The 25,480-nt window shown below is 37.5% G+C and overlaps 1 protein-coding gene across 3 annotated transcripts in view; it reads left to right on the forward strand.

The window, feature by feature from the left end:
• LOC120529671 (pituitary adenylate cyclase-activating polypeptide type I receptor-like) overlaps nucleotides 1-25,480 on the forward strand; it is a 262,708-nt gene that overhangs the window by 178,425 nt on the left and 58,803 nt on the right. For all 3 annotated transcript variants that reach the window (XM_039753681.1, XM_039753679.1, XM_039753680.1), the window contains exons 7-11: nucleotides 5,977-6,109; nucleotides 11,347-11,500; nucleotides 16,459-16,519; nucleotides 17,527-17,596; nucleotides 20,059-20,150. In XM_039753681.1, the coding sequence (XP_039609615.1) occupies nucleotides 5,977-6,109; nucleotides 11,347-11,500; nucleotides 16,459-16,519; nucleotides 17,527-17,596; nucleotides 20,059-20,150 (510 nt within the window). The remainder of the gene's footprint in view (nucleotides 1-5,976; nucleotides 6,110-11,346; nucleotides 11,501-16,458; nucleotides 16,520-17,526; nucleotides 17,597-20,058; nucleotides 20,151-25,480) is intronic.

Here is a 25,480-nt window from a genome sequence, read left to right on the forward strand (position 1 = left end):
GATTTTCTATTTTCATATACTAAATGAAATGCAGCCTTGATATAAAGCAAATTTAAATATAATTTTCTGCTTTAAAAGTGAACTACAGTGGAACCTCGGTTCACGAACGTCTCGGAACACGTACAAATCGGTTAACGACCAAAAAGTTTGCCAAACCTTTGCATCTGTTCACGACCACAGACTCGGTATACAAACAAGCCAGTTTCCCTTTTGGTTTGTAAGCGCCGATGATTTCCGCACGTGTTCAGTCTCTCCCTGTGCATTCTCTGTGCAGAGAGAGAGAGACACAGAGACGAGCAAGCGAGAGAGACACACACACACGAGACAGAGAGACGGCTGGACGCATAAGGCCGAGAAGGCAGTTAAAGAATGCACCAGGCTTGTTTTTAAAGAGACAGATCTGAGCATTGCTTTAACCTCGTATTTAATGAAGACTTTTTTCTATTGGATTTTAACCTCCACTTCACTTCTGTTTACAGCGATTGGTTTGTGGCGTGCATTGTTGCAATGTTACTTTTCTTGGTGGTTCTGTGCATTCTATGGTATGATCTATATATATAATTCACTAAGGCAAGACACCCATGGAAAGCATGCCGGAAGGGGCGTGGATCCACTAAGCCGCTGACAAGTAAGACGTCTATGGCGCACGCAGGGAGGAGCCACGCCCACCAACTCCAAGACCATTGGATACGACAACAACTTGCAGAGCCACGACCACCAACTCGGATGCGACGACACAGAAGGAACAGCGTCATTTATATTCGTCTGTCGTAGAGGCCTCATGTACCTCTGAGCCACCTTGACTGTTCATAGAGGCATGTTTCTCGCAGAGGCGAGTCGCCATATGCAGCGTGTAAAATGGTTTGTGAGGGGTATCCCATGGGATCCTTAAAACAATCCTTTACAACTGAGGTTAAAACACAATGAAGTAAGCAGTCTTTAAAAAAACGAGTTTTCGGTTACAACATACGACCGCATGCACCATAGCAAACTGTTTTACACGCTACATACAGCAATTCGCATCTGCGACAAACATGCGTCTTCTTCACTTACGGACAATTATATGTTGCTCTCTCCAGAGTTCCATCTTTTCATTCACTTTCTGTTGTATCCTCAAACCCTCCCTTTTTAGACGACTATGTCTTTTCAGAAGTGTTCAACCATCAATAAATAATAATGAGGCATTTGGTATGCCGCAGGTTCACTATTGTGTTGTATTTTGCTCTCTCCAGAGTTCCATCCTTTCATTCACTTACTGTTGTATTCTCACACCAACCCGTTTTAGACAACCGTGTCTTTCCAGAAGTATATAGCATTCAATAAATAATTATGCATGAGATTGAGTGTGTGTCTAGGCGTGGGTAAGCCGTTGAACCCCATTCGGGCTGCAAACCGTGGAATTCCCATTAAGTGCAACTCATACGCTCCCACTGTTTTCATCGTTAAATACAGAAAAGCAGCCAAAACCGCACAGAGCAATGAAACGTCTACGTGAGTCACAGGTGCATCTGGACTGTGTAAATACGACTCAAGTGATGAGTTGGAGGTGGGCACATGAGCGGGCAGTGCATACTGAACGAGAAATCAGCAGACTAGCATGACGGAGGGAGCTGAATGGACGTCCTTCTCCTCTCCTCCCGTTCCACACTCCACGCTGTGCACCCCCATCCCTCCGTCTGGCAGGAGAAGGTGCGATGGCGATCCGTCAGTTTTCAGTCATGGACGATTGTGTGTTGGTTCATTCCGTGCATTGTTACAATGTTGGTTTTCTTGCTGATTTATTACATTACCGATTTTTCAAATGTTAATTTTCTCCCTGTGCTTAAAAATCATTTAAAAACCGGCCTGATTATGTGGCGTATGATACGCCGCGGGTTGGCTAGTTAACTATATTTGTGCTTAAAAATCTTTAAAAAAATATATTTCCATACAGTTGGTACGGTCTGGACCGGATTAATTGTATTTACATACAATCCTATGGGGGAAATTACTTCAGTTCACGACCAAATCGGTTTACAACCAGAGTTTTGGAGTGAATTATGGTCGTGAACCGAGGTTTCATTGTACATGTTATACAGTATCTAAGAATGCAACATTTTATGCAGGATGTCTGGGTAGTGCAGTGGTCAAAACTTCTGATTTACATATTCAGGAGAAAGGTTGTGAAAAGTGACTGTCTATATGGCATCTGAACAGCTGAATAGTTTATTTATTTATTTATTGTTGAATACTCTGGTTCCTGCACAATGGCCAAGTTAACGGGTGAATCTTAAGTTGGACTGGCCTTCCATCCAGTTTCTATGTATAATGCTGTAGTGAAAGAAACTTACAAAACAGAAGGGTATTTTATACAGTATTTCAATACTGAATCAACAGATCTTAAAATGTATAACAATAATTTCTGAAACCTTTTTTGAAAACTGTATTCATCTATTTACTGAACATGCTTTATCCAGGACTGTGTCAATGGAAGACAGAGCCTACCCTGACAATTTCAGGTTAAAAACAGTTAAAATGAGTCTAGTTCTAATTATCATTTATCATGTTAGACTATCTGAAGAAATGGGGCCACATGTGTCGTGAGAGAACATATTCATTCTACAAAAAAAAAAAAAAAACAATTAGGGCAGGGATTGCAACCCTAAGCTGCAGAACCCCTACTCAGAAAGCATACCTGCAGTTTGCCATTGGTAATATTATAAATAAAGGTAACTAAAAATCATCTTGTTTTGAGTTCCAAAAAATTTCAGAATTCTGATTTTCTGGTGTTGCAAACGCATATGTTGCTAATAGCTGTACAAGGCAATTTACACCTTTGGTTTGGTGGATGTGAGAAAAGCCCCTGTTCAAATGGGAGGAACAAACGATTTTGTGGGGAGTTTTTTTTTTTTTTTAATGAGCTTTCCTCTACAGTTTAGAAACAGAATGGATAGATAGTTGGGATTCTTTAAGTGGAGTTGAACGTTGTGTTTATTCTTTCTCTTTCCCTCTGCCAAGCTTTAGTAAACATAACAACATACAAATCAATCAGTATTTTTGATTAGCAACTATTAATTTAAGCCCAGCATGAGTGTGAATTTGTGCATGAGAGTTGACCTTTTGAGAAATGTTTCCCACTTTCCACTAAATGAGGCTAGTGTAGTTAAAAATACAGAGCCTTATAAAAATTGGAGTCCCTAGTACTTTGTGTCTATTTCAAGGGATACTGATTTTTTTACATTTCTATAGATGGTTGTTTCTAAATTGGACAAAATTGGCACCTACTATAAATTTCATGGATTCCCCTAACCTCTTCCTGTTCCTGAATGTGGATGGATGGGTGCATGCTTTAGTTCCAATGCAATTTTGATTTTTCTAGTGTTCTGCCTTTGGATTATGAACATTGTACAGTTAATCACATGCTTAAACTTTTCTGTCTTATTCAAATACGGTAGAGGTACACATGCACAATATCACCAAAAATATCAAGAACATATATCTGCAGAATGGAGTCTAGAACAAGAATCAGATCAGATGGCAGTAAACAAATTAATAAATCTGTAAAATAATGCAATTATAATTGTATAATGAGGCAATTAAGAAAGTGAGTGGTGGGAGTGTCAAAGAAATGTAATTTGGTAAGCACAGTTAAAAGAGCACATAAAAACAATGCCCTGACATGGAAGAGAGTGTGTGTTTATGAGTCAAAACACAGCCACAAACAATTAAAATGGCGAGTAAAATCAGGATAAATTTTCGAAAGTCACATGCCGGCACTGTGCCTCCCCTCTCCAGCTGTCAGAACTGTTTTGTGTTGTTGTTTTACACACGCCAACAAATAATTTCTTGCACTGGAGTTCTGCTGCATCATTTTGACATATCCAACAAAATGTAGATGAGGTGAAAGTTAAGAGCCATGTGTACATTTAAAACATTTGCTTATTTGCTGTCTATAAGCTTTGATTGAGTAAATCTTGTTCCAGGGCAGGTTTTTTGTTTTGTTTAGTAATTTAGATTGCCATCTATTTGGCAACTAATTTAACAGTGACATTTGCCTAGTCCACATGTCTATGTCCACTTGCTTCTAGTGACCTTTGGAGGAAAGAATAGCCAAGTTTCCATACAGTTTTTTGCGACGTTTTGTTATTGACAAGCAGAATATACGTAAAAAAAATGTGCGAAATTTGCTGTCTCCAGCCTGTTTCCATCCAACTGGCTTTTTATCGATAAAATGGTGTGCGTGATGACGTCATCCCCTCCAAAACGAACTGTCTCATAAGTTTTGTTGTATCGCGAAAAAAAAATCTGCCCTTGAGCCATTTCCATACATAATTTTGTGTATGTTGCAAATTATCTACCTTTTGTTTTCCACGTTACACCCCCTCCACTAAACAAAGAAACAAAGAAATGGAGAGATTATTCAGACAGTTTTTTTTAAATTTGCCATCTTACTGTTATTTCACTTTCACTAATAATTGGAATTGTACATAATATCCGAAGACGACAGCAGAATGAAGCAGTTGCTTGTCTGATAGCCCTAGAGCTCGAAGAAAGTACCCCAGTGCGATGAAACGCACGGGTATGGGAGAGACGACGGAATAAGACCTTCTGGATGGAGGTGGTGGAGAGACGCTTCACAGAAAATCTCTGGCTGCAGCATTTTAGAATGACATGGCCGATGTTTGAGATGTTGTGTGGATTCATCAGTCCTGATGTTGCGCCCATCACAGGTTGTCACCGACCACCGGTTCCAACCCCAAAGCGGATTGCCATCGCCCTTTACAAGCTGGCAACCTGCGCCGAGTATAGAGTAGTTGGAGAAACTTTCGGGATTAGTAAAAATACCGTCCATCGATGTGTATATGCTGTGTGCACCTCTATTAAAGAAAAATTAATGCGGCGTTATATCAGACTTCCGACTGTACCGGAGACCAATGAAATTGCATACCGCAATTCCTTGGTGCATCTTGTTCCACAGATTTACGGTGCACTGGATGGCACGCATGTGCCTATTCTTCCCCCGACGGAAGGCTACCGCGATTACATTAATCGCAAAGGGTGGCCATCTATTGTTCTCCAGGCCCTTGTTGATGACAGGTGCATGAAACGAGACATTTGCGTTGGCACTCCTGGAAGTGCCCATGATGCAGCTGTGTTTGCAGCATCGGATCTGTACAGGTGAGCCTACCTTTCAACATCCCTTCTCAGTGCGATAACAACTGAATTAGTACTGTAACCTGCTTCCCTTAAGGTTTTTAATTAAAACTAAAATTTGAATTAATACAAAATAACAACGTTTAATCAAAAAAAACTAAAGTTAATATTAATGAGAGAATTTCTCATATATGCTAAAACATCTGCCATTTAATAATAAGAAAAAAATGTTTAAATAATGAAACACACGGTTTATTAAATATTTTGACTGGTTCAGTAAATTACCTTTGTGGTTTTTGTATTATTTAGACATCCTGAGAGACACCCCCAGGCTACAGTTGATGTGGAGGGAGTTCAGGTACCCCTTTTAGTAGCAGGAGACCCAGCCTATCCGCTACTGCATTGGCTCATCACGAGAAATAACGAGTCTCTTCATCAGACCATGCGAACCGCTCCGCTATTCTCGTTTTGATTGCACATGATGAAAATGTATCATGTGACACATTTATTTGCGTTAAAGCCCTTTTTTTCCGACAAAAAGTGTTTCCAATGTAGTTTTTACGACATCTGAAGTATCGATATGGAATTTATGCGCTAAGGTTAAACGGAAAAATATTATGTCGACATGTACAACATTTTATGGATAATTAGCATTTCCATCAGCTAAAATTTGAAGCGCTAAATATTTTTTTCGCAAAAACTCCTTGGATGGAAACCTGGTTAATGACTTCTTTCAATAATTTAAATAACAAATTTCAACATTCACTACATTAGTTAAGAAGGCTGAAATATTAGAAAATATTTGGTAGCTTTTCACTGACAAACTCATTTCTCTAATTGCAGAAAACTACATTGTACCAGGAACTTCATCCACATGAACCTTTTTGTATCATTTATTTTAAGAGCAATATCAGTTTTTATTAAGGATGGAGTTCTTTACGCTGAAGAAGATGCTAAACACTGTTTTGTTTCAACGGTAAGTGAAACAAATAATTATTTTTTGTTCTGTAAAAATTAAGGTTGAAAAATACACTTTACTAATAAAATGAAAAAAAATGAACTTTGTATATTTTCTACCCTATATGTGACATTTTTCCATTTAAACTAATGCCAAAAAAAGAATAAAGATGCATCTCAAAATAAATTTTTAAGTTTAATTTAGTCCTAAATAAACTGGAAAAGTATGAAATGAACTCAGGATAGATATTTACACTTTGAACATTCATTGATATCTTTTTCTAAATCATATAAAAAATGCCTTGGTGCAACATTTGATATTATTCTAATAATGCTGCTTTAGCTTAAATACAAAGGAATAAGTTTGCATGTGCTAAAAATACTTTTAAAAAACTGTCCTCATTATAACATAGCATAGCATTCTCAAACTCACTTGATGTAGTTAATTTAGTTCAGAATCACAGTGAGCCAGAGACTACCAGGCATAGACAGGATGCCTGTTGGTTGCAGGGCCAATTCATACTCATTCCCACACTTTAACTCAAACAGGATCAAACTGGAACAGCCCATTAATTTAACACAGCATAGTAAATCAGCACAGACTTGGAATGATTGTGCGGACTCTGCAGACAAGGGCTAACATGGGATTCGTGTGCCATCTACTGTACTACCATGCCATTTAGAAATATTCTTTATAATGACTGAAAAAAGTATGACCATGCATATACATAGAGTAATTTAAAATATATATATATATATAAAATGAATGAATACTATTTTAAACATTTTTAGCAACTGAATCTCGGGATGCAGTATCTTTGTTTTGTGTCTATTTTTATACCACAAATACTGAATTGTGCAAGCATTTTGGCAATTGTGATGATGGAGAGTACAAAATCAAAAGATATGATTAATGAAAGCCTGAGGACTGCAAAAGATTGTGAATTAAGCTGGTGTGACATATTAGCAGCAATACTGAATTTTAACATTTTAGATGTCAACTATACAGATAAATGCACCTCTTCTTATACTAGCAAAGCAAAGCTGGTACAGCACAACACATTTCTTGGATATTCATACTTGCCGTATTTCTTCTCAAACCATTCTCTGCCTTCTAATAGTTTACATAGAATGATGTTAACTTCTGGCAGTATAACTGAATATTTACATAAGCAGCACTTACATAAGGGTGCACATTTTAATATCACTAGAAATGGTAAAGGATACTTGGCAATCCAGTAAATACCACTGATCTATACAACTGAAGATATTCAGTAAAGAAACCAGCATCCCCTGACAACACATGAACTGAAATATAAATAACACATGAAACATTGTGAAACTTCAAGCAACATATAGATTAGAATGGTTTCTGAAAGAGCCTAATTACTGTTAAATGTAAAGAAAGGAAAGCCAAAAATATTAACATTAAATGGATGATAGAGTACCTAAAGAAAAAGATTACTTTCATTAATCTGGTGTTGAATTTATATAAGAACATATATATGATGTTTGACTATTGTACCAATACACTTACACATAATTCCCACTGGTGTCCTCGAGTACGTGATTCACCATTAAGTTGAAAGTCCTCTTCTGGCTCCTTTTCAATGCCTTTGAGAATTTTGAAGACCTGGATTAGGTCCCCACACAGTCTCCTCTAATCGAGGTTAACCAGATTTAATTCTCTGAGTCTGTCACAGTAAGACATTCCCTGAAGGCCTGTGCTGCACTTTATTGCTCTCTTCTGCACAGCTTTAAATGTTGCTATGTATTTCTTCTAGTGTGGTAACCAGACCAACACACAATACTCCAGATGCTGTCTCACTAGTGCATTTTATACTCTGAGATTAACATCCCTCGATTTATAACCTAACATTTAATTTGCCTTTTTATTAGCTTCTGCATATTGCCTAGATGATAAAAATGTTGTATCAACATAAACCCCTACATCTTTTTCAGAGGTTCCTTTATAATTTATTTCCATTTATTTTATTTTACCTTGATTTTATCTGATGATTTTTTTTTATTTAATGTTGTTAATTACTTTTTATTTATGTTTATTATTGTAATTTAGTTAGTCATGTCTTTTCTACAGTATTTAATTCAGTTTACTGTATTAGATATGTTCCTAAAAGGAATGGGGCAACTGACTAATTTATAGCCCTCAGATCCTGCAGTTATTTGAGGAGTATTTAAGACATCTGATGCCACAACCAAATGGCAGTGGCTTTCGTTGCTTCTTCAGCGTTCTTCAGTGTTTTTCTGCTCCTCCTCTCTGTACCTTTTGTATTTTAGTGTGTGATCTTTTGACCTTTTTTGTCTTTTTAATTTTGGATTTTATGCTTAGGATTTTGAGATTTTGGACTGAAAATTTTAGCCTTATAGATTTATAGTAGCTATTCTTAATAAAAAGTTGTTTCATATTTCCAAATTCTTTTTTTAAACTTTTAATTCTTTTTTTTATTTATGTTTCTGTCTTGAGGATTTTATATATTTAACTTTAGTATTTACTTTCATTCCTTTATCTAATTATAATCAAGTTCTTGATCAGTACATGTTTGTTTTTTGACTTTATTTAGTATTACAAACAGAATTTTGTTATTATGAAACATATTTAATATGATCTGGCTTGTCTAAATGAGTATTTACATACAACAGGCGACTCTGTTTGTGGTGTAAGTACAGAAAGGTCTTCTTTCTCATCACCTGCCATACACATGTTCTTTATGCAAATTGCGCTGAATTGTAGAATGATGTTCAGATACACCATCTGCAGCAAGATGTTCTTACAGGTCTTTGGAGGTAATCTGTGAGCTGTCTGTAACCATTCTCACAATCCTGTGCATATGCCGCTACTGTATTTTTCTTGGCCTGCCAGACCTGCTGGGTTTAACAGCAACTGTGCCTGAGGCCTTCCATTTCCTGATTACCTTCCTTACAGTTGAAACTGACAGTTTAAACCTCTGAGATAGCTTTTTGTAGCCTTCCCCTAAACCATGACACTGAACAATCTTTGTTTTCAGATCTTTTGAGAGTTGCTTTGAGGATCCCATGCTGTCTGTCACTCTTCAGAAAAGAGTCAAAGGGAAGCACAACTTGCAATTGACCATCTTAAATACATTTTCTCATGATTGGACACACTGGTGTATGAAGTCCAAGGCTTAACAAGCTAATCCAACCAATTTGGTTTTGCAAGTAGTCAGTATTGAACAATTACATGCATTCAAATCAGCAAAATTACCAGGGGACCCACATTTTTTGCACAGCCAGTTTTCACATTTGATTTAATTTCATACAACTAAATACTGCTTCACTAAAAATCTTTGTTCGGGAAACACCCCAGTACTCAGATGTTCCTAGGAAATGAAAGACATACCACTGTTATCTTTGTTGTTGAAAGTAGAGTCAATTATTATGCAGGCTGAGAGGAGTTCCCAAACTTTTTCATGTTTGTATATGAAAGAAGTTTTTGGCCTGGGTTGGGTCTATATTAAAAAAAATACTCAGAAAAAAAAATAGAAACATATTAAAGAAAATATCCACGGCAGATCTTTAAAATTACAGGGTCAGATGAAGAATAACAGTGAAGGAATAGCATCTCAGAGATCTTTACAAGTGGAGGTAAACACATGCAAAAGGATTAAATAAGTCATAAATAAATGGAAATTGGAAATGATAAAATGTAGCACACGTACTACAAAAAGAAAATCCAAATATACAATCAAGATAACAGGCAATGTTTTATAGCCAAAACAGACACAAGTTTAGAAATGGTACCAAATAAGACAGTAACATCCACATCAGATTTATGTGGAACATGGCATTATCGTTTATACTGTTGGTAATATCTGCAAATTACTAAATGTCAATATACTACATATTCAAATTAGTAAGTTCTTTTTATTTTTTTAAGTTAATTTTCTTAAGAGCAGGCTTAGAGCACTTGCAGATATTTACTAAACATAATGTATTAACAGTAAATAATTAAGCCATAAAACATTTAGGTGCATAAACACAAATTAGGCTAAACACACAGTAAAACCGAGTAAAAATAAATCATGACAACATAAAGTCCCATTAGCATAATACTTAAAGTAATTGAAATGAAATAAATGAGTAGCATTTCTGGAGGAAATAAACTTAACAGCTCTGATGATGCGAACCAACTCTTCCTGCCCATTCTGAGCAATTATAATATTTTTCAGTTTGGTTGAACTCTAGTGCTCCCAATAACCCTGATGCTACATTTAATGCTTGTGGTATAAAGACACGTGTGTGTTGGTTGACTTAGTATTCTATACTGTGAGGTAATTGTCTACATCTCCCATTATTGGTTGTGTCATTGTGATACCCCAGGTTGCCCACAGCCTTGGCATTACCTGTTTTCATGACATTAATTGTCATAAAAACCAAGATGAATTAGTGCAAAGAGTACATGCAAATGATAAGAGTGGTGCAAAAATGTATTGTGCAGTTTATTCAAAATTTCAGTATCCAATAAATTAGTCCAATGCAAGTTGTTCTTCAATAAATAAATAATCAATAAAATTGCTCATTGTGGAAGATAAAATCATTTAATAAATAAATCCAAAAAAATAATGTTAAAATGAAGAATTAAACCATAGAGTTAAAATTAGGTTCCTTCTCTGTGCCCTGAACCCTCTCTCTTTCTTACCCATCTCCCCCCACTCACCCATAAGTCTCCTCAGTGAGGCTGAGACAATAAAGAATGCGTCATCCATTAAACAGCTTGCCTCCCAGACACCTAATCACTAAGCCCGGTTCTGTCATCCCATCACTATCCCTATGTGTCCGTATGACAATCTCTCAAAGCCAGTCATCCACTCCTGCCATACTGATGCTCAACAGGAGTAACCCTCCACTTAAGTGCTGCTTTTCTTGCTCACCATAGGGCCTCCTCCAATCTCAGTTTGTAGTGTTATGAATTTTGTGTTGACAAGTATTATAAGAGAACCCTTCCCAAAATTACTGATCACCACTACTAGAGCAACAATCAAAACTACACCGCTATTATCCATACTGTATATTCTTTTAAGCTTATCCATAAGAGAGCTATTAATGTTTAGTAAGTTATTTACAATAAGCCTACTAAACTTGTTACTGGGATCAGTAGGTATTTTTGAAGTTCATTTGTGTGGGTGAAGTTAATAGTAATAATCAGTGTAGCATAGTTAAGAATACATATTCTTGTGAGGTCATCCTTAATTTCTTTTCCTCCGATTATTTTTACAGGTTGAATGCAAAGCTGTCATGGTGTTTTTCCACTATTGTGTTATGTCAAACTACTTTTGGCTGTTTATTGAAGGCCTGTACCTCTTTACTCTGTTGGTGGAGACCTTCTTTCCTGAAAGAAGATACTTTTATTGGTATACCATCATTGGCTGGGGTAAGTTTAGAATGTGCTTCAGACACTGAAGCAATTTTAAGATCAAAATTTACTGCTGGTTCATTTTCATTTTCAATTATTTAGCTTTATACATTTTGTGATGTTGTTTTCTACTTTGCTTACCTAACAGTTGAAAGGGCGACCTACAGTAATCCAAATTGCATGTTTTCTTATGCTTTTTTTTAGTTAATCAACTGGATTATAAAGTCAACTCAACTTTTATTGTCATTCATCCACATATGTAGCATATTATTTATTATTACAGTCCCCGGTGCATAGCAAAATAACATACATTTAACATACACAATAACATTAGCAAAACCAGTCCTACAATACAATGTAACAAAATGAAAGAGGCAGGACAGTAAGGTTGGAAATATACTCAATATCCATAAAGTGACTGTATAAATTTGGGAGAATGTTATAGGTATATGGTACTGGGTGTCATGTAGGAGTTCAGAAGTCTGACAGCTTGGGGAAAGAAGTTGTTGTAGGACCTGGCTGTGCTAGTCCTAATGCTGTGGTATTTTCTGCCTGACGGCAGGAGATCAAACAGTATGTGCCATAGGTGAGAAATGTCCTTCACAATGGTGGAGGCTCTGTACAGACAGCATGTATGAAAAATGACCTGGATTGAGGAGAGGGAGACCTCTATGTTCCTCTCAGCTGTCCTCACCATGCGCTGCAGAATCTTGTTGTTCATGGGGTTTGCTATCCCCAAACCACACAGTGATTCAGTTTGTCAGGGCATACTCCACATTTCCTCTGGAAAGGTGATAAGAAAGGGTTGTGGCAAGCCAATTCGCTTCAGTCTACGCAGAAAAAAATCGCGTTTTTGTGCGTTCTTAGTTGGTTTTGACCATCCAGGAGAGGTCATCAGAAATATACACACCAAGAAACGTGTTGTTACTGACTCTCTTCAAAGCAGAGCCATTAATGAGCAGTGTGGAATAGTCAGACAGTGTGCTGAAATCGACAGGCGTCTCTTTAGCCTTATTGGCATTTAGAGACAGATTATTTTCACTGTACCACCTCACAAGATGTCCGGCCTCCTCTCTGTATGATGTGCCACCATTGTTGCTGATGAGGCCCACTATGGTTGTATTATCCATAAACCTGATGATGGCATTGGACTCAGTAACTCAATAATAGTGGGCTCAGCATGCAACCTTGGTGGGGTGGCAGTGCTCAGCCTGATGGTGTTTGATGATCTGCTGTCAATGCACACAGATTGTAACTTCTCTAGCCAAGAATCTAGAATCCAGTTACACAGTGGAGTGTCAAGGCCCAGCAGAGAGAATTTCTATAACCAAATGCTGGGGAATGATCATGTTGAATGCTGAGCTGAAATCAACAAACAGCATTCTGCCATACATATCCCTGGTGTTCAGGTGAGACAATACAGCATGCAAGGTATAGGAGATTGCATCATCAACAGAGCAGTACAGATGATAAGCCACCTGGAGTGGGTGCAGAGAGTGGGGGAGGATGAAGTTGGTGTCTTTTGACTGACCACTCAAAGCACTTCATCACTATAAGAGTCAGTGTCACAGGGTGGTAGTCATATCACCATTGACTTTTTTGGCACAGGAATAATAATGGCCTTTTTGAGGGTCATAGCCTGGCTCAGAGAGATGCTAAAGATGTCTGTGAAGATATCAGCCAGTTGGGCAGCAAAGCCTCTAAGCACATGCCCAAGAATGTTGTCTGGTCCTGCAGCTTTCTGTGGTTGACTCTTTAAAGCATGCTCCTTATATCAGCAGGATCCAGACGGAATGCTTGTTCCTCAGGAGAGGGCGTGGACTTATATGCCCGTGTGTTGTTTTGAGCTTCGAAACGTGCATAGAAGTTATTAAACATGTCAGTAAACCAAGTATCAGTGGTTTTGGCCTGTGATAAGATTTTATAATCTGTTAAGGTCCAGATGCCCTGCAAAATGCCAAATGAATCTATGATCTTTGAAGTCACAGGGGTTGCTGTTAATCATCTATGCATACCGACGTTTAGCTTTCCTTATGGACTTGGAAAGTTTAGTTTGTGCTGATCTGAGATCCCCATCATCTCAACTGTATCCAAAGAGAAACTTCATAGGATTTTTAGTATTTTATTAATAGCTGGGATTGCAAAGAGAGCTTCAAGCTATTCTTAAAACAGTGGAATGCCAATAAATAAGATGGCAATCTTAAGGTGTAGCAAGCAGGCTCATACATCTGACTGAATGTATTTTACTTTAGGGAGAAAATCAAAGTCCCTGTCAAAACCCACATGAAGATTGGTAAACCTCTATAAACTCAACCAACAGCTGTCTTATGATGTCCCTATTCAGCTTTGGAAGTGCTGTGAGAAAGCAATTCTGATCTCTCTTTCTAACCAGCTATTCGAAGACATCTGCTATCTTGTCTACTATATATTAAAAAAAATGTTGAGAATTCTAAAATTATTGTTAGACTCAGATGATTCGTTCCACAACCCAAAACTATTTATATAAAAATGATTAATAAAAAATATAAAGTAAAAATACATAAAACAAATTAACCTGCACTTTACCTTTAAAAAGAATCGTGGCTGGTGTGAGTGAGTTTCTAAACTCATGTGGGATTCTACCTAACGGGACGACACGCGGTAGAGTGTCCCAAAGCAATCTCAGTCTCCCAGCGCTGTAGCAGTTCGCCATATAAGCGCATCCAAAAAGATCGCAGACATGCTATAAGCGCCTGCTGTCAATGGGTCATACAAGGAACATTATAAAAGCTGAATAAAGCTGGTGTTGTTAAAGTACTGAGACTCAGCTTCGTGTTTTGGGGCGCAAGATGGGGACTCGCACTTCACAGCACACACGGGCACGTGCACACACACACACACAGTCACAATGCTGTAGTAAACAGTATACGCTCGTACAGATGTTGACTATATGAGTGAGGCACACAGACTAAGACAGAGAATAGGAGACGATTGCCCTCAGGAGAAGAGAGAGAGAGAGAGAGAGAGAGAGAGAGACAGACAGACAGACAGACGCGCGAGCATGGCATGGATCGTGGACTATCTTACAGACAGACCTCAATATGTGCGTCTTGGGAACTGCAGGTCTGACATTGTGGTCAGCAATACAGGGGCGCCGCAGGGGACTGTACTTTCTCCGGTCCTGTTCAATTTATATACATCAGACTTCCAATATGACTCGGAGTCCTGCCACGTGCAAAAGTTCGCTGATGACACTGCTATTGTGGGCTGCATCAGGTGTGGGCAGGAGGAAGAGTACAGAAAGTTAATCAAAGACTTTGTTAAATGGTGCGACTCAAACCACTTACACCTTAACACCAACAAGACCAAGGAGCTGGTGGTGGATTTTAGGAGGCCTAGGCCCCTCATGGACCCTGTGATCATCAGAGGTGACTGTGTGCAGAGGGTGCAGACCTTTAAATATCTGGGAGTGCAGCTGGATGACAAATTGGACTGGACTGCCAATACTGATGCTCTATGTAAGAAAGGTCAGAGCAGACTATACTTACTGAGAAGGTTGGCATCCTTCAACATCTGCAGTAAGATGCTGCAGATGTTCTACCAGACGCTTGTGGCGAGTGCCCTCTTCTACGCGGTGGCGTGCTGGGGTGGCAGCATAAAGATGAAAGACGCCTCACGCCTGAACAAACTTGTTAAGAAGGCAGGCTCCATTGTAGGATTAAAGTTGGACAGTTTAATATCTGTGGCAGAGCGACGGGCATTAAGCAAACTCCTGTCAATCATGAATAATCCACTGCATCCACTTAACAGTGTCATCTCCAGACAGAGGAGTAGCTTCAGTGACAGACTTTTGTCACTGTCCTGCTCCACTGACAGACTGAGGAGATTGTTCCACCCCCACACTATGCGACTCTTCAATTCCACCCGGGGGAGTAAATGCTAACATTAATTTAATTTTAATTTTTTTCATTTTTATTACTATTTAATTTAATATTGTTTCTTTGTATCAATATACTTCTGCTGGATTATGTGAATTTCCCCTTGGGATTAATAAAGTATCTATCTATCTATCTATCTATATTACCAGAAGTGCAAGAACAGACTGAAATGATAGGATATAGTGCCATCTAGAGGAGAGGAAAGTATTAATACTACTATCCTTTATGTTGTTTTGCCTGAATAATCCTCGAAAGCAGATTAACATTCAGCATTTTCAGAGTTATTAATAAAGAGAAGATGATTGTGAACTGCAGTTTTCAATTCATAAACCAGTTACTTTATTCTTTAAAAAGTTCTACAATTATTTCATTTGCAGTCATTTTCTAATGGATCTTAGGTCATGCTTTCCAGTTGCAGTTATTAGACTTGATCAGTTCAAACTGGTATTCTCATTAAATAGACAATATTTACATCTGTGAAGATATTCCAAACAATTATACAATGGATGATATATATTTCATGTCAGATGTTGTATAGGTTTGTTAAATCAAATCCTGCCTGAAGCTATTGTACTACTGTAGATGTAGTTACCCTAGCAAACTGTAATGTTTGACCCTAACATTGATTTATTTGTAGTCACCAGTGTAAAGTTTGAGCCTAAAATTGTTTATTTCTAGTCAACAGTGCTACAATTTAGCCTATAAAGTTATTGGCCTTTTTAATTCTTTCTGTCCATTGCCCAGAGATATGATTATTGTGTCAATGTAATAAATTCTTTGTACAGCTTGCTTCTTATAGGTCAGGGTTACCCATTTAAGATTTAGAATTCATTTTCCTTTTACCTGTATTTTGCACCTGTCTACAATAACACCTTCTTTTAAAAGCACTTGCCCAGCTTTCAATATTATTTTGAACTGCTCCCCATCTCAGCAGTTTCTATTCCTTCCCATTTCTTGTTTGTTATCTGATAATTCTGCCCACCTTGAACTCTGTCATTTGATGTTTAGAATTCAGTAAAGAGTTAACAAGGTGTTTTTCTATGACATCTTCCTTTATAGGGACCCCCACAGTTTGTGTGACCATATGGGCTGTACTAAGATTGCACTTTGATGACACAGGGTATGTACGGTTTAAGTGTTTTATATGTGTCTATTATTTATCTATCTGTTAAAAAGCAGACAATAATAACAAAGAGGACCTCACAGTAGGACAGTTTCAGGTACGTCGCTATCTTTGTGGAATTTGCTGATTCCTTCATTGTGTGTACTTTTCTTGAGGGTAACAGCAGTCTTCTTCCCACATCCTAAAGACATGCATTTTAGGTTAACTAGAAGCTTTAAACTGGCCCATTGTCAATGTGTGCCCTGCACTTGATGCTTAAAGAGGAGGCTGCAGCCTTCCATGAAAATGTTAAATTGGTTTAAAAATGGATACTGTAGATGTATAAAATAGGATAAATATAATTGTGTACTTCTGTCATTTGAACAAAAACACATTATTTAGTATTTATCTATTAAGAGTCTTATGGAGTGTCCAGATGAGGTGTATCTTAAGCAACTTAGTGAAATCAAAGTACCCCATAGAACCTCATGTAGTTACAGAGAGAACATATAAGAATAATGTAGGCAGCCATCAAAAACGTGCTTCCTAGCAAGTAAATTAATTAATACCTCTTTTCTGTTTCTATACATTAAGATGTTGTGTTTCCCATTAAAGTTAACTCTAAATTTTGAAACCTATTTGCTTTGAAAGATTTACAAGAATATTTAATCCAAAGAGGACTTAACTTATGTACCCACTTAATAACACTGTTTAGAAGATTTTTTAGCTCGTTATTCTTTATATACTTTAGCTGACTAGAATGAATTTATGGATGTAATCTATCTGTATGATTACTGAAACATTCAAAGAAACAATAAAGAACTTAAGATGATAACGATAACCTAGTGGCAGACTTTATGACAATTGGCCAAAATTATGTGAGATGGAACATAGTAGGCCATAGAACATGGGAAATTCAGAGCTCAAAATCAAGTTCTCAGATTATTAGGAAATGACCAACAATGAAACATTAAACAATTGTAAATGCTAATTATTTCAAAAATATGCGTGTTTTGTTTTTTAAGATGCTGGGATATAAACTACAACAATACCCTGTGGTGGGTGATCAAAGGACCTGTTGTGGCCTCAATTATGGTAAGCAATTTTAAAAATCCAAAAGAAAAATCCTCATACTTGGGAGAAACCACAGTGAATAAATACACCCTATTGACTGGATAGTTGCTGGATTTGACCTCCAACCACTGATACAAAAAAAATCAAGTTTTTTGTTCTCTCATAGCGTGCTTGCATCCCGAAGAGGAAATAATTTATTTGAATGCCCTTTACATCATAACATCATGCAATCCCTTTAATTGCTGTAAAAAGTTATATTATTAATCAAAATTAAGTATTTTATTTAGCTGCAAATCTGGAAGATCCATAGAGAGTAATTGAAGAAGTCCAGAAGCCCTGGTTAGAAAACTTTCATTAGAACATTTGAACAGTTCCTAAAAAAACAGGATATTTAACCCAAAAGTATTCTCCTAATTTCTCCACTATAACATCAAGTCAGGTTGGAGGGTCCATAAAGTACTAACTACATGCCACACTACTTGGTAACTTATTCTATCCGTGTTTCGTTGTCAAAGTAAAGAAAAACCTTCTAACATTTGTTCATGTTTGACATTGAAGAGCAACATTTGAATTCTTCTTTTCCTTACTAAATACTAAAGTTTAGATTGTTTGACACAACACTAAGAGCTATGGCAAGGTTTCTTGAGAGATCTCATGGATATTTTATAGAAAATTTTTTGGGAATGGGACCAATATACTGTATATCCAACTATCACTTAATTTATTATCAAACATACTTTATCCAGGTCAGGGTGACAGGGACCAGAGCCCATTTTGGGAGAATTGTGCACAAGGCAGACTATGGAAGGAGAGAATTGCAGCAATGTTTATTATTCATTTCAGTAATATTTTGTTTTAGAGTATCCACCAAGATCTTTTTAAATGAATTTTTAATACAGATTTGCCGGTTATACTTTTCTACTACACACACTGGACAAATCATTCGGAACACCTGTACATCTGCTTATCCATGCAGTTACCTAATCAGCCAATCATGTGGCAGAAACACAATGCATAAAAACATGCAGGTGCAGGTCAGGAGCTTCAGTCGACATTCATATCAAACAACAGAACAGGAAAAAATGTAATAGAGTGATTTTGATCGTGGCATGATTGTTGGTGACAGACAGGCTGGTTTTAGAATTTTCTGTAACTGCTCCTGGAATTTTCATGTACAAGAGTCTCTATAGTTTATTTAGAATGGTGTACAAAACAAAAAACATCCATTTAGTGCCAGTTCTGTAAACTGGCCAAATTGGTATGATAACTCAAATAATCACCATGATAACTAGAAAAGTGCAAGGCAGAAAAGCATCTCAGAATGCACAACACGTCACACCTTATGGCGGATGGACTCCAATAGCAAAATACAGCACCAAGAATAGAAAGCCGAGGCTGCTGTGTGTACAAAGGCTTCACAAAACTGGACATCTGAAGACTGGATAAGGGTAGCCTGGTCTCATGAATCTCAAAATCTGCAGAAATACACAAATGGTACGGTCGAAATTTGGTGTCAACATCATGAATCCCAGACCCCAACCTGCCTTGTGTCAACAGCCGATTCTGGTAGTGGTGGGGTAATGCTGAGTGGCCTGTTAATACAAATCAATCATTGCTTGAATGCCATACCCTGTTTAAGGATTGTTGTTGACAATGTGCATCACTTTATGCCCACAGTTCATCCATCTTTTAATGGCTACTTCCAGCATGTAAATGCAGCATGTCACAAAGCAAAAGTAGTCTCAAACTGGTTTCTTAAACATGAAAATGAAGTCAGCATTCTTCAATGGCCTTCCCAGTCACTGAATCTTAATCCAGTGGAACGTCTTTGGGATGTGGTAGAATAGCAGATTTGCAGCATGAATATGGAGCTAACCAATCTGCAGAAATTGCATGATGCTGTCATGTAATATGGATCAGAATCTCGAAGGAGCCCATGTCACAAAGAACTGAAGCTGTTTTGAGAGCAAAAGGAGGCCCAACCCAGTATTAGTAGTCATTTTTTCAGTGATTGTATATAAAAAAGATTTTTTTGAAATGTATGGGTGGAAATGTTTAATTATAATGATTAAGAAATTTAAAAGGGAGCCACAAATGTCAACAAAAAACAGCAATATTAATACAACAATATGGTAAATGTGCTAACAGTAAGTTTACTAGCATATAGGCTAAACCTGAACTCCAGCCTCAAAACTGATTTTAGCAGTATGTAATGGCTGCAGCAAATATATCAGTTTTAATTATGTTTTTATGTTGGCAATATCATTTGCTATCCACGTGAAAGCAATTTAATTTAATTACATGAGTCTTTGAGTAGCAGAACATTTAAAGCAATATACTCTGCGTAAAGTCAATCATCCAATAAAATGTCATTTTTGTAAATATATACCTTTGATAAAGAAAGCTTAAGCTCATTACTATTTTTTTTAACTTCCTACAATAATGGCTATAAAACAGCTGGTAATTAATGTATTTCTTCCTAGATAAACTTTGTTCTTTTTATTGGAATTATAATTATCCTTGTGCAAAAACTCCAGTCACCTGATATTGGAGGCAATGAATCCAGCATTTACTTGTAAGTATGACCCTTAAAATGTGTCTTTCTTTTGTTAAAACAATGTGAAACTCACACATAGGAAAACCCTTATAATTTGCATAATATTTCCAAATTGCCATTATGTTTTTTTGATTTGAATAACTCAAACAGGTAACTTCTTTGGTACAGTAAGCATTATGCCCAAAACACTCTTGTGTATATTATGTATTGTTTCATTCAAAATATAAACTTATGCTATACATATTGTAATATCATTTCTGTTTAGTCCAGAATATGTCCTAAAATGGGTTAAATGGAGATTTGTGCAACAGAAAATTTAGAGACATGGCGTACAAAGTTGAACTAGTGCTGGCCATAGTGTATGCTGCCATTAGGCTAATTTCGTTTTGAATTTTTTTCACCTAAATATAAAAGCTATGCACAGTACAACTTAACTTTATAGTAGGAGATTTGTTATAATCCTGAAATAATGATAAATTAATGGAAACATTTCTCAAAAACATTCAGAATACCATGATAATTAGTATTAAAGTATTAAGTCTCTGTAAGAATTTTCTTTTAGTGCCTATGTCCTACCCTATTATATGCAAATTGTAGAATATGCAGCATGAAAAGTTAATTTGTCATGCACTTTCCTTTAAGCTGTTTAACAAATATAAATTGCTTACTGAAATATAAAATAATCAAGGATGACATTCGATCAAATTAAAGTCCATGTCAAAAGTTTAAATTCTTAAAAAATCAGCAATATTTTTGCAAGAATGACTTTTAGAATTATAAATATCGGTCGCTTAGAATACTGTATTTAAAATCAAGCATTTCACTCAGTGGCGGATTTAGGTGTGGCTGACATGGGTGTCCGGATGGCATGGGGCGCCAGCACCAGAAAATTTGAAATGGTGATTATAATCAGAGCTAGTTAATCAATCAAGGGAGAGTTTATGTAAGTTAACGGGCATGCGCTCCACAAAGTCTGCGTTACGTACACAGAGGGCCGCTGTCTGTGTATCTGATGGAGCACATGGTTCAGACACTGAGGGGGACCTCGGTTGTCGAAGTCTAATACTGTGAATTCATAGGGACACTGACCCCAAAAGTAAGGCTCTAATGGCCTGATTTCACCTTATTCAATATAGCAATTGCATTCCTGTTAAACGAAAAAAATTGCTTTGTTTACTGAATTGTTTGTTTAGTTTTACTTGTCTCTTTGGATCTTAAAGCCCTCTGTGTTGATAAATTGATATTTGCTTTCTGTAGCGATGCCATACTGTTTTTCTGTCACTAGCACCTCTCCATATACGGTATGCACTTTCTTTTTCAAGGCACAGTTTGTTATACAGACAATGCATTGAGTGATTATGTCTCTCTGCATAAGTAAGCACACACACATACACTTTCCACTTTCTTGCTCTCTGTATGTCTCCTATTCATCTGCCTATAAACAGCCTGCGTTCATAATAACACAAGCTCAACATGATGCTGAACCTGTGGCCAAGGGATATTCCATTCATTTAAGTTTATTTTTGATTCTCATGTAAAATGCAAATATAAATGTAAGTATATATTTTATAAATGACTAAATATAGAATTAATACACATAAAGATTCACATTCATTACAACACACAGAAAACAAAGTAGAAACTGATTAAAATACATGGAAACCAACAAGACCTGCCCATTAATTAATTGTAGCACTATGGTTAGTTGACAGCAGAGGACAGGAAAACTAAAACTCCAGTCAGCAGCATCCCTGGAGAAAATAAACATCTGGAGGGTGTATAGTCAGTTATAAGAGAAAAATCAAAGACAAAGTCAGTCACAGTCCTGGAGACCTCGGCCAAAGCTGCCCACCTCCTCCTTTGATTCTATATTTAGACAACATAATCTTTCCATATAATGAATCTAATTCTCCCAATATCTCTGATGACTTTTCCATAGGCAGGAGAACAACTTGCCACCAAGTTCGACATCAAGATACTGTACCAAGAATAGAAACAGAATAGAGAAGGGCTCTTCTCTATAAATAAATCTCTTTATATAATAAATCTCTTTATAAATATTGTATTATTTATATTAAGGATATTGAAGGGATACTAGCCAATGTCAAATTTAGTCTGTATCACTGGATTTCCAAATTACCTTGGAGTAGATTTCAGCACCATCTAATTCTTTCCTTATCAGTTCACAAATGAATGGTTAGTTCAATATGTGGTGACTGGGGAATTCACTTCATTAACCTGATTCCACTGTCAAGCTCCTGATGCCATTTAAGAACTTTTCTACACCAGTCATAATATGGCATTTACATGTCACTCTACTTGCATCAATTCACCCAATGAATGTCATAAAAGCACATGCCATACCAATTAAACTTTTCTGCATTGCTGACACCCGTCAGAATTGACCCACAGGCTTGGGGTTTTCACTATAACCCAATTTACTCTTTATTTTCATTTAATAGTAACTTGGATTCATCAGATTAGCCAATATTCTGATGCTGTGCTCTCCAGCGGATATGTTGTGACACTCTTTCTTTTAAAATTCATTTTGAGTGTTCATGTGAGGAATGACAACTCAACATAATAAATGTAATGGCAACAATCCAGCAGTCCCTGTTTACTTCAATGTCTTTTTAAAATAAAAAAAAGGGTGCTCAATGGCGCAAGTAACAAAAAATGGTTTTAACAAAATAGCCTCACTGGGGCTTGCAATGACAATGCTTTCCTTATTCTCCTTGCTCGATTAGGGAAGCTCCGTCTTGCAGGTCGCTTGGTCAGCTAAATGACATGTCCTTCTGGCCAGATCACAATTTATGGGCTGGAGACTGGAAGGGGCAGAGTCATTTGCCGTCAATTGGTGTCTTCTTAGCACTGTGGAGGGAAAAGGAGAGGACATGATTTGTGCCAGTGCCCCCTCTCGTCCTGGAGGTATAGTACATACCCCAGATGAGCCCTTAAGGGGATCCTCTAATGCACATGCCTGACACCAGAGACCTAGCCCATACATAACAAGGTGTAACAAGTAGTGATTTCTCACATGACCCTTTGTGCACCATATGTCACTGTGAATAAAAGCGTCACCAGATAAATAAATGAAAATCAATATATTTTACTGTTAGAACCATTCTTTAGTGTGGGCTCTCTGTCATTCTGCGCAAAGATCTTTTCAAAAGTGTTTTAATTCCAACTATAGTCATGTCATTGGCTGTACGTTTGTAGCCAGTGGACCATTCTTGATGAACCTGTGACAATTTTGTGAATGAAAAACCCAGCAGGGTTCACTGTCTTAACACATTTCAAATCATTGTAATTTTACCCACTCTAACTGAAAATTGCATAAACACAGTTTGTTGGTACCAGACATGTTGCCCTAAATGTCACACTCTATATACATGATGTGGTCACTTGCTTAAGGGCTAATTACATGGAGGTATGGGTCTAATGAACGCACCACTTAAATTTCTCTTTGTGTGTTATATTGTTGTGGACCACCAGGGTGCATACAGCCGACCTAACCCAACACAGACAGGCAGACACAATTTCCAGTCCAACACACACGTTTATTTACAGCTGGGGAGTATTTTTCTCTGTTCCCCGCAACAGAGAACATGAAGCACACCAAACACTTCTCTTCTTCTTTTCCTTCCCCTCCACTACTCCAGGCAAGCTTTGTCCTCCTCTTCCCGACTTTCCGAATGCAGTGAGGCGGCTCCTTTTATGATGGCCCAGGGTGTGTTATTCCCTGGTATTGTGAGAGCCCAATGTAGGGCTCTGCAGCTCCCCCTAGCGGCCCCCATGGAATCCAACAGGGCTTTACCAAACTCCAACTCCCACCTTCCCCTGCAGGAATCCAAGGTGCCACAACCACCCGAGAGAGCTGCCCTCTAGTGTCCTGAGAAAGGTATTGCCATGCCGATGCTCTCTCCCGGTCCTTCCATGCAGTTGGCATCCAGGGCAAGTAATGGCCGTGGCCGCCCATCACAACTGTACACTGGGGAAGTTATATTAATTTTTACAAGTACTGTACCATAAAGTGAAAGTTCACAAACACTAAGTGATCACAGCATCGTGATTTTAGAAGAGTACTCACAACTCAAAGTTTAACAGTAATCTAAAAGTGTATCATACTGTATACAATATACTGTATGTGCCTAATTAAACTTCTTGTTTGCCAGTGTCTGGTCTTAATATTTAAAGTAAAAACAACAGACTAACTTAGTATATTGAGGTACATGTCAGTTCTGGCCAATGATTGACTGATTAAAAAAATTGTGAACAATGTAAAGACAAACATTGTCACTTCTTTTTGGTAAATTACACTAATGTCTTCTTGTATGTGTTTCAAGTCAAAAAGATAATGTAAACCTTTGCAAAGCAGCTTTGAAGTCAGCCTGATGTCCAGCTAAACATTAAGTGTATCCATCCATTATCCAGCCTGCTATATCCAATCTACAGGGTCACGGGGGTCTGCTGGAGCCACTCCCAGCCAACACAGGGCACAAGGCAAGAAACAAACCCTGGGCAGGGTGCCAGCCCACCACAGGACGCACACACACTAGGGACAATTCAGAATTTCCAATGTACTTAACCTGCATGTCTTTGGACTGTGGGAGGAAACCCACGCAGACAGAGGGAGAACATGCAAACTCCACGTAGGGAGGACCCAGGAAGTGAACCCAGGTCTCCTAACTGCGTGGCAGCAGCGCTACCCACTGTGCCACCGTGCTGCCCCATTAAGTCTATTTAAACTTAATTAGAATGAATTCCAGAAGATATGAAATTGTTTCATAGAGTTGAAATGTAATTATAACTTTATTGACAAATAGCGGGTTATTGCTGCAGTGTAAGATAGGAGGTTTATATTGTTTAACTTTATTTTATGTCTTCTTTAACCATCTATTCTTGATTTCTGGGCAGTATATCATTTGTTAGTATTATGAGCAACACATTTTAAACATTATCTATCTTTTAATTAATCATATTCTGTTTTTGGTTAAACCTTTCATACATAAGAGACGCCAAGTTTAATAAACGATCATAAGATATTTGTAATAAATCTCACATTATATCTGATCAGATGTCATTTTACCTTTGAATGAACTTAGGTTCTTAAAAAACGTTTTCCTATGTGTATTGTTTCAATGAAGTGTGCAATGCATTTCTGTTGTTTTTGTGCATGTGCAATTAGAAACCCCATGTTATGAAGTGGAGTGTTGTTTATCAAAACCCTCCTAGACTTTACTATCCATAATTGTACCAACACTGGTAAGGAGGTGGGGAGTCGTCGAACTGGAATTTTTTTAGTTCCTGTGGGGATAAGGATGGGAGTGGTGGACATTTTCTTTTTA

Source organism: Polypterus senegalus, chromosome 5 (assembly GCF_016835505.1).
Source record: "Polypterus senegalus isolate Bchr_013 chromosome 5, ASM1683550v1, whole genome shotgun sequence".
Lineage (NCBI taxonomy): Eukaryota > Metazoa > Chordata > Cladistia > Polypteriformes > Polypteridae > Polypterus > Polypterus senegalus.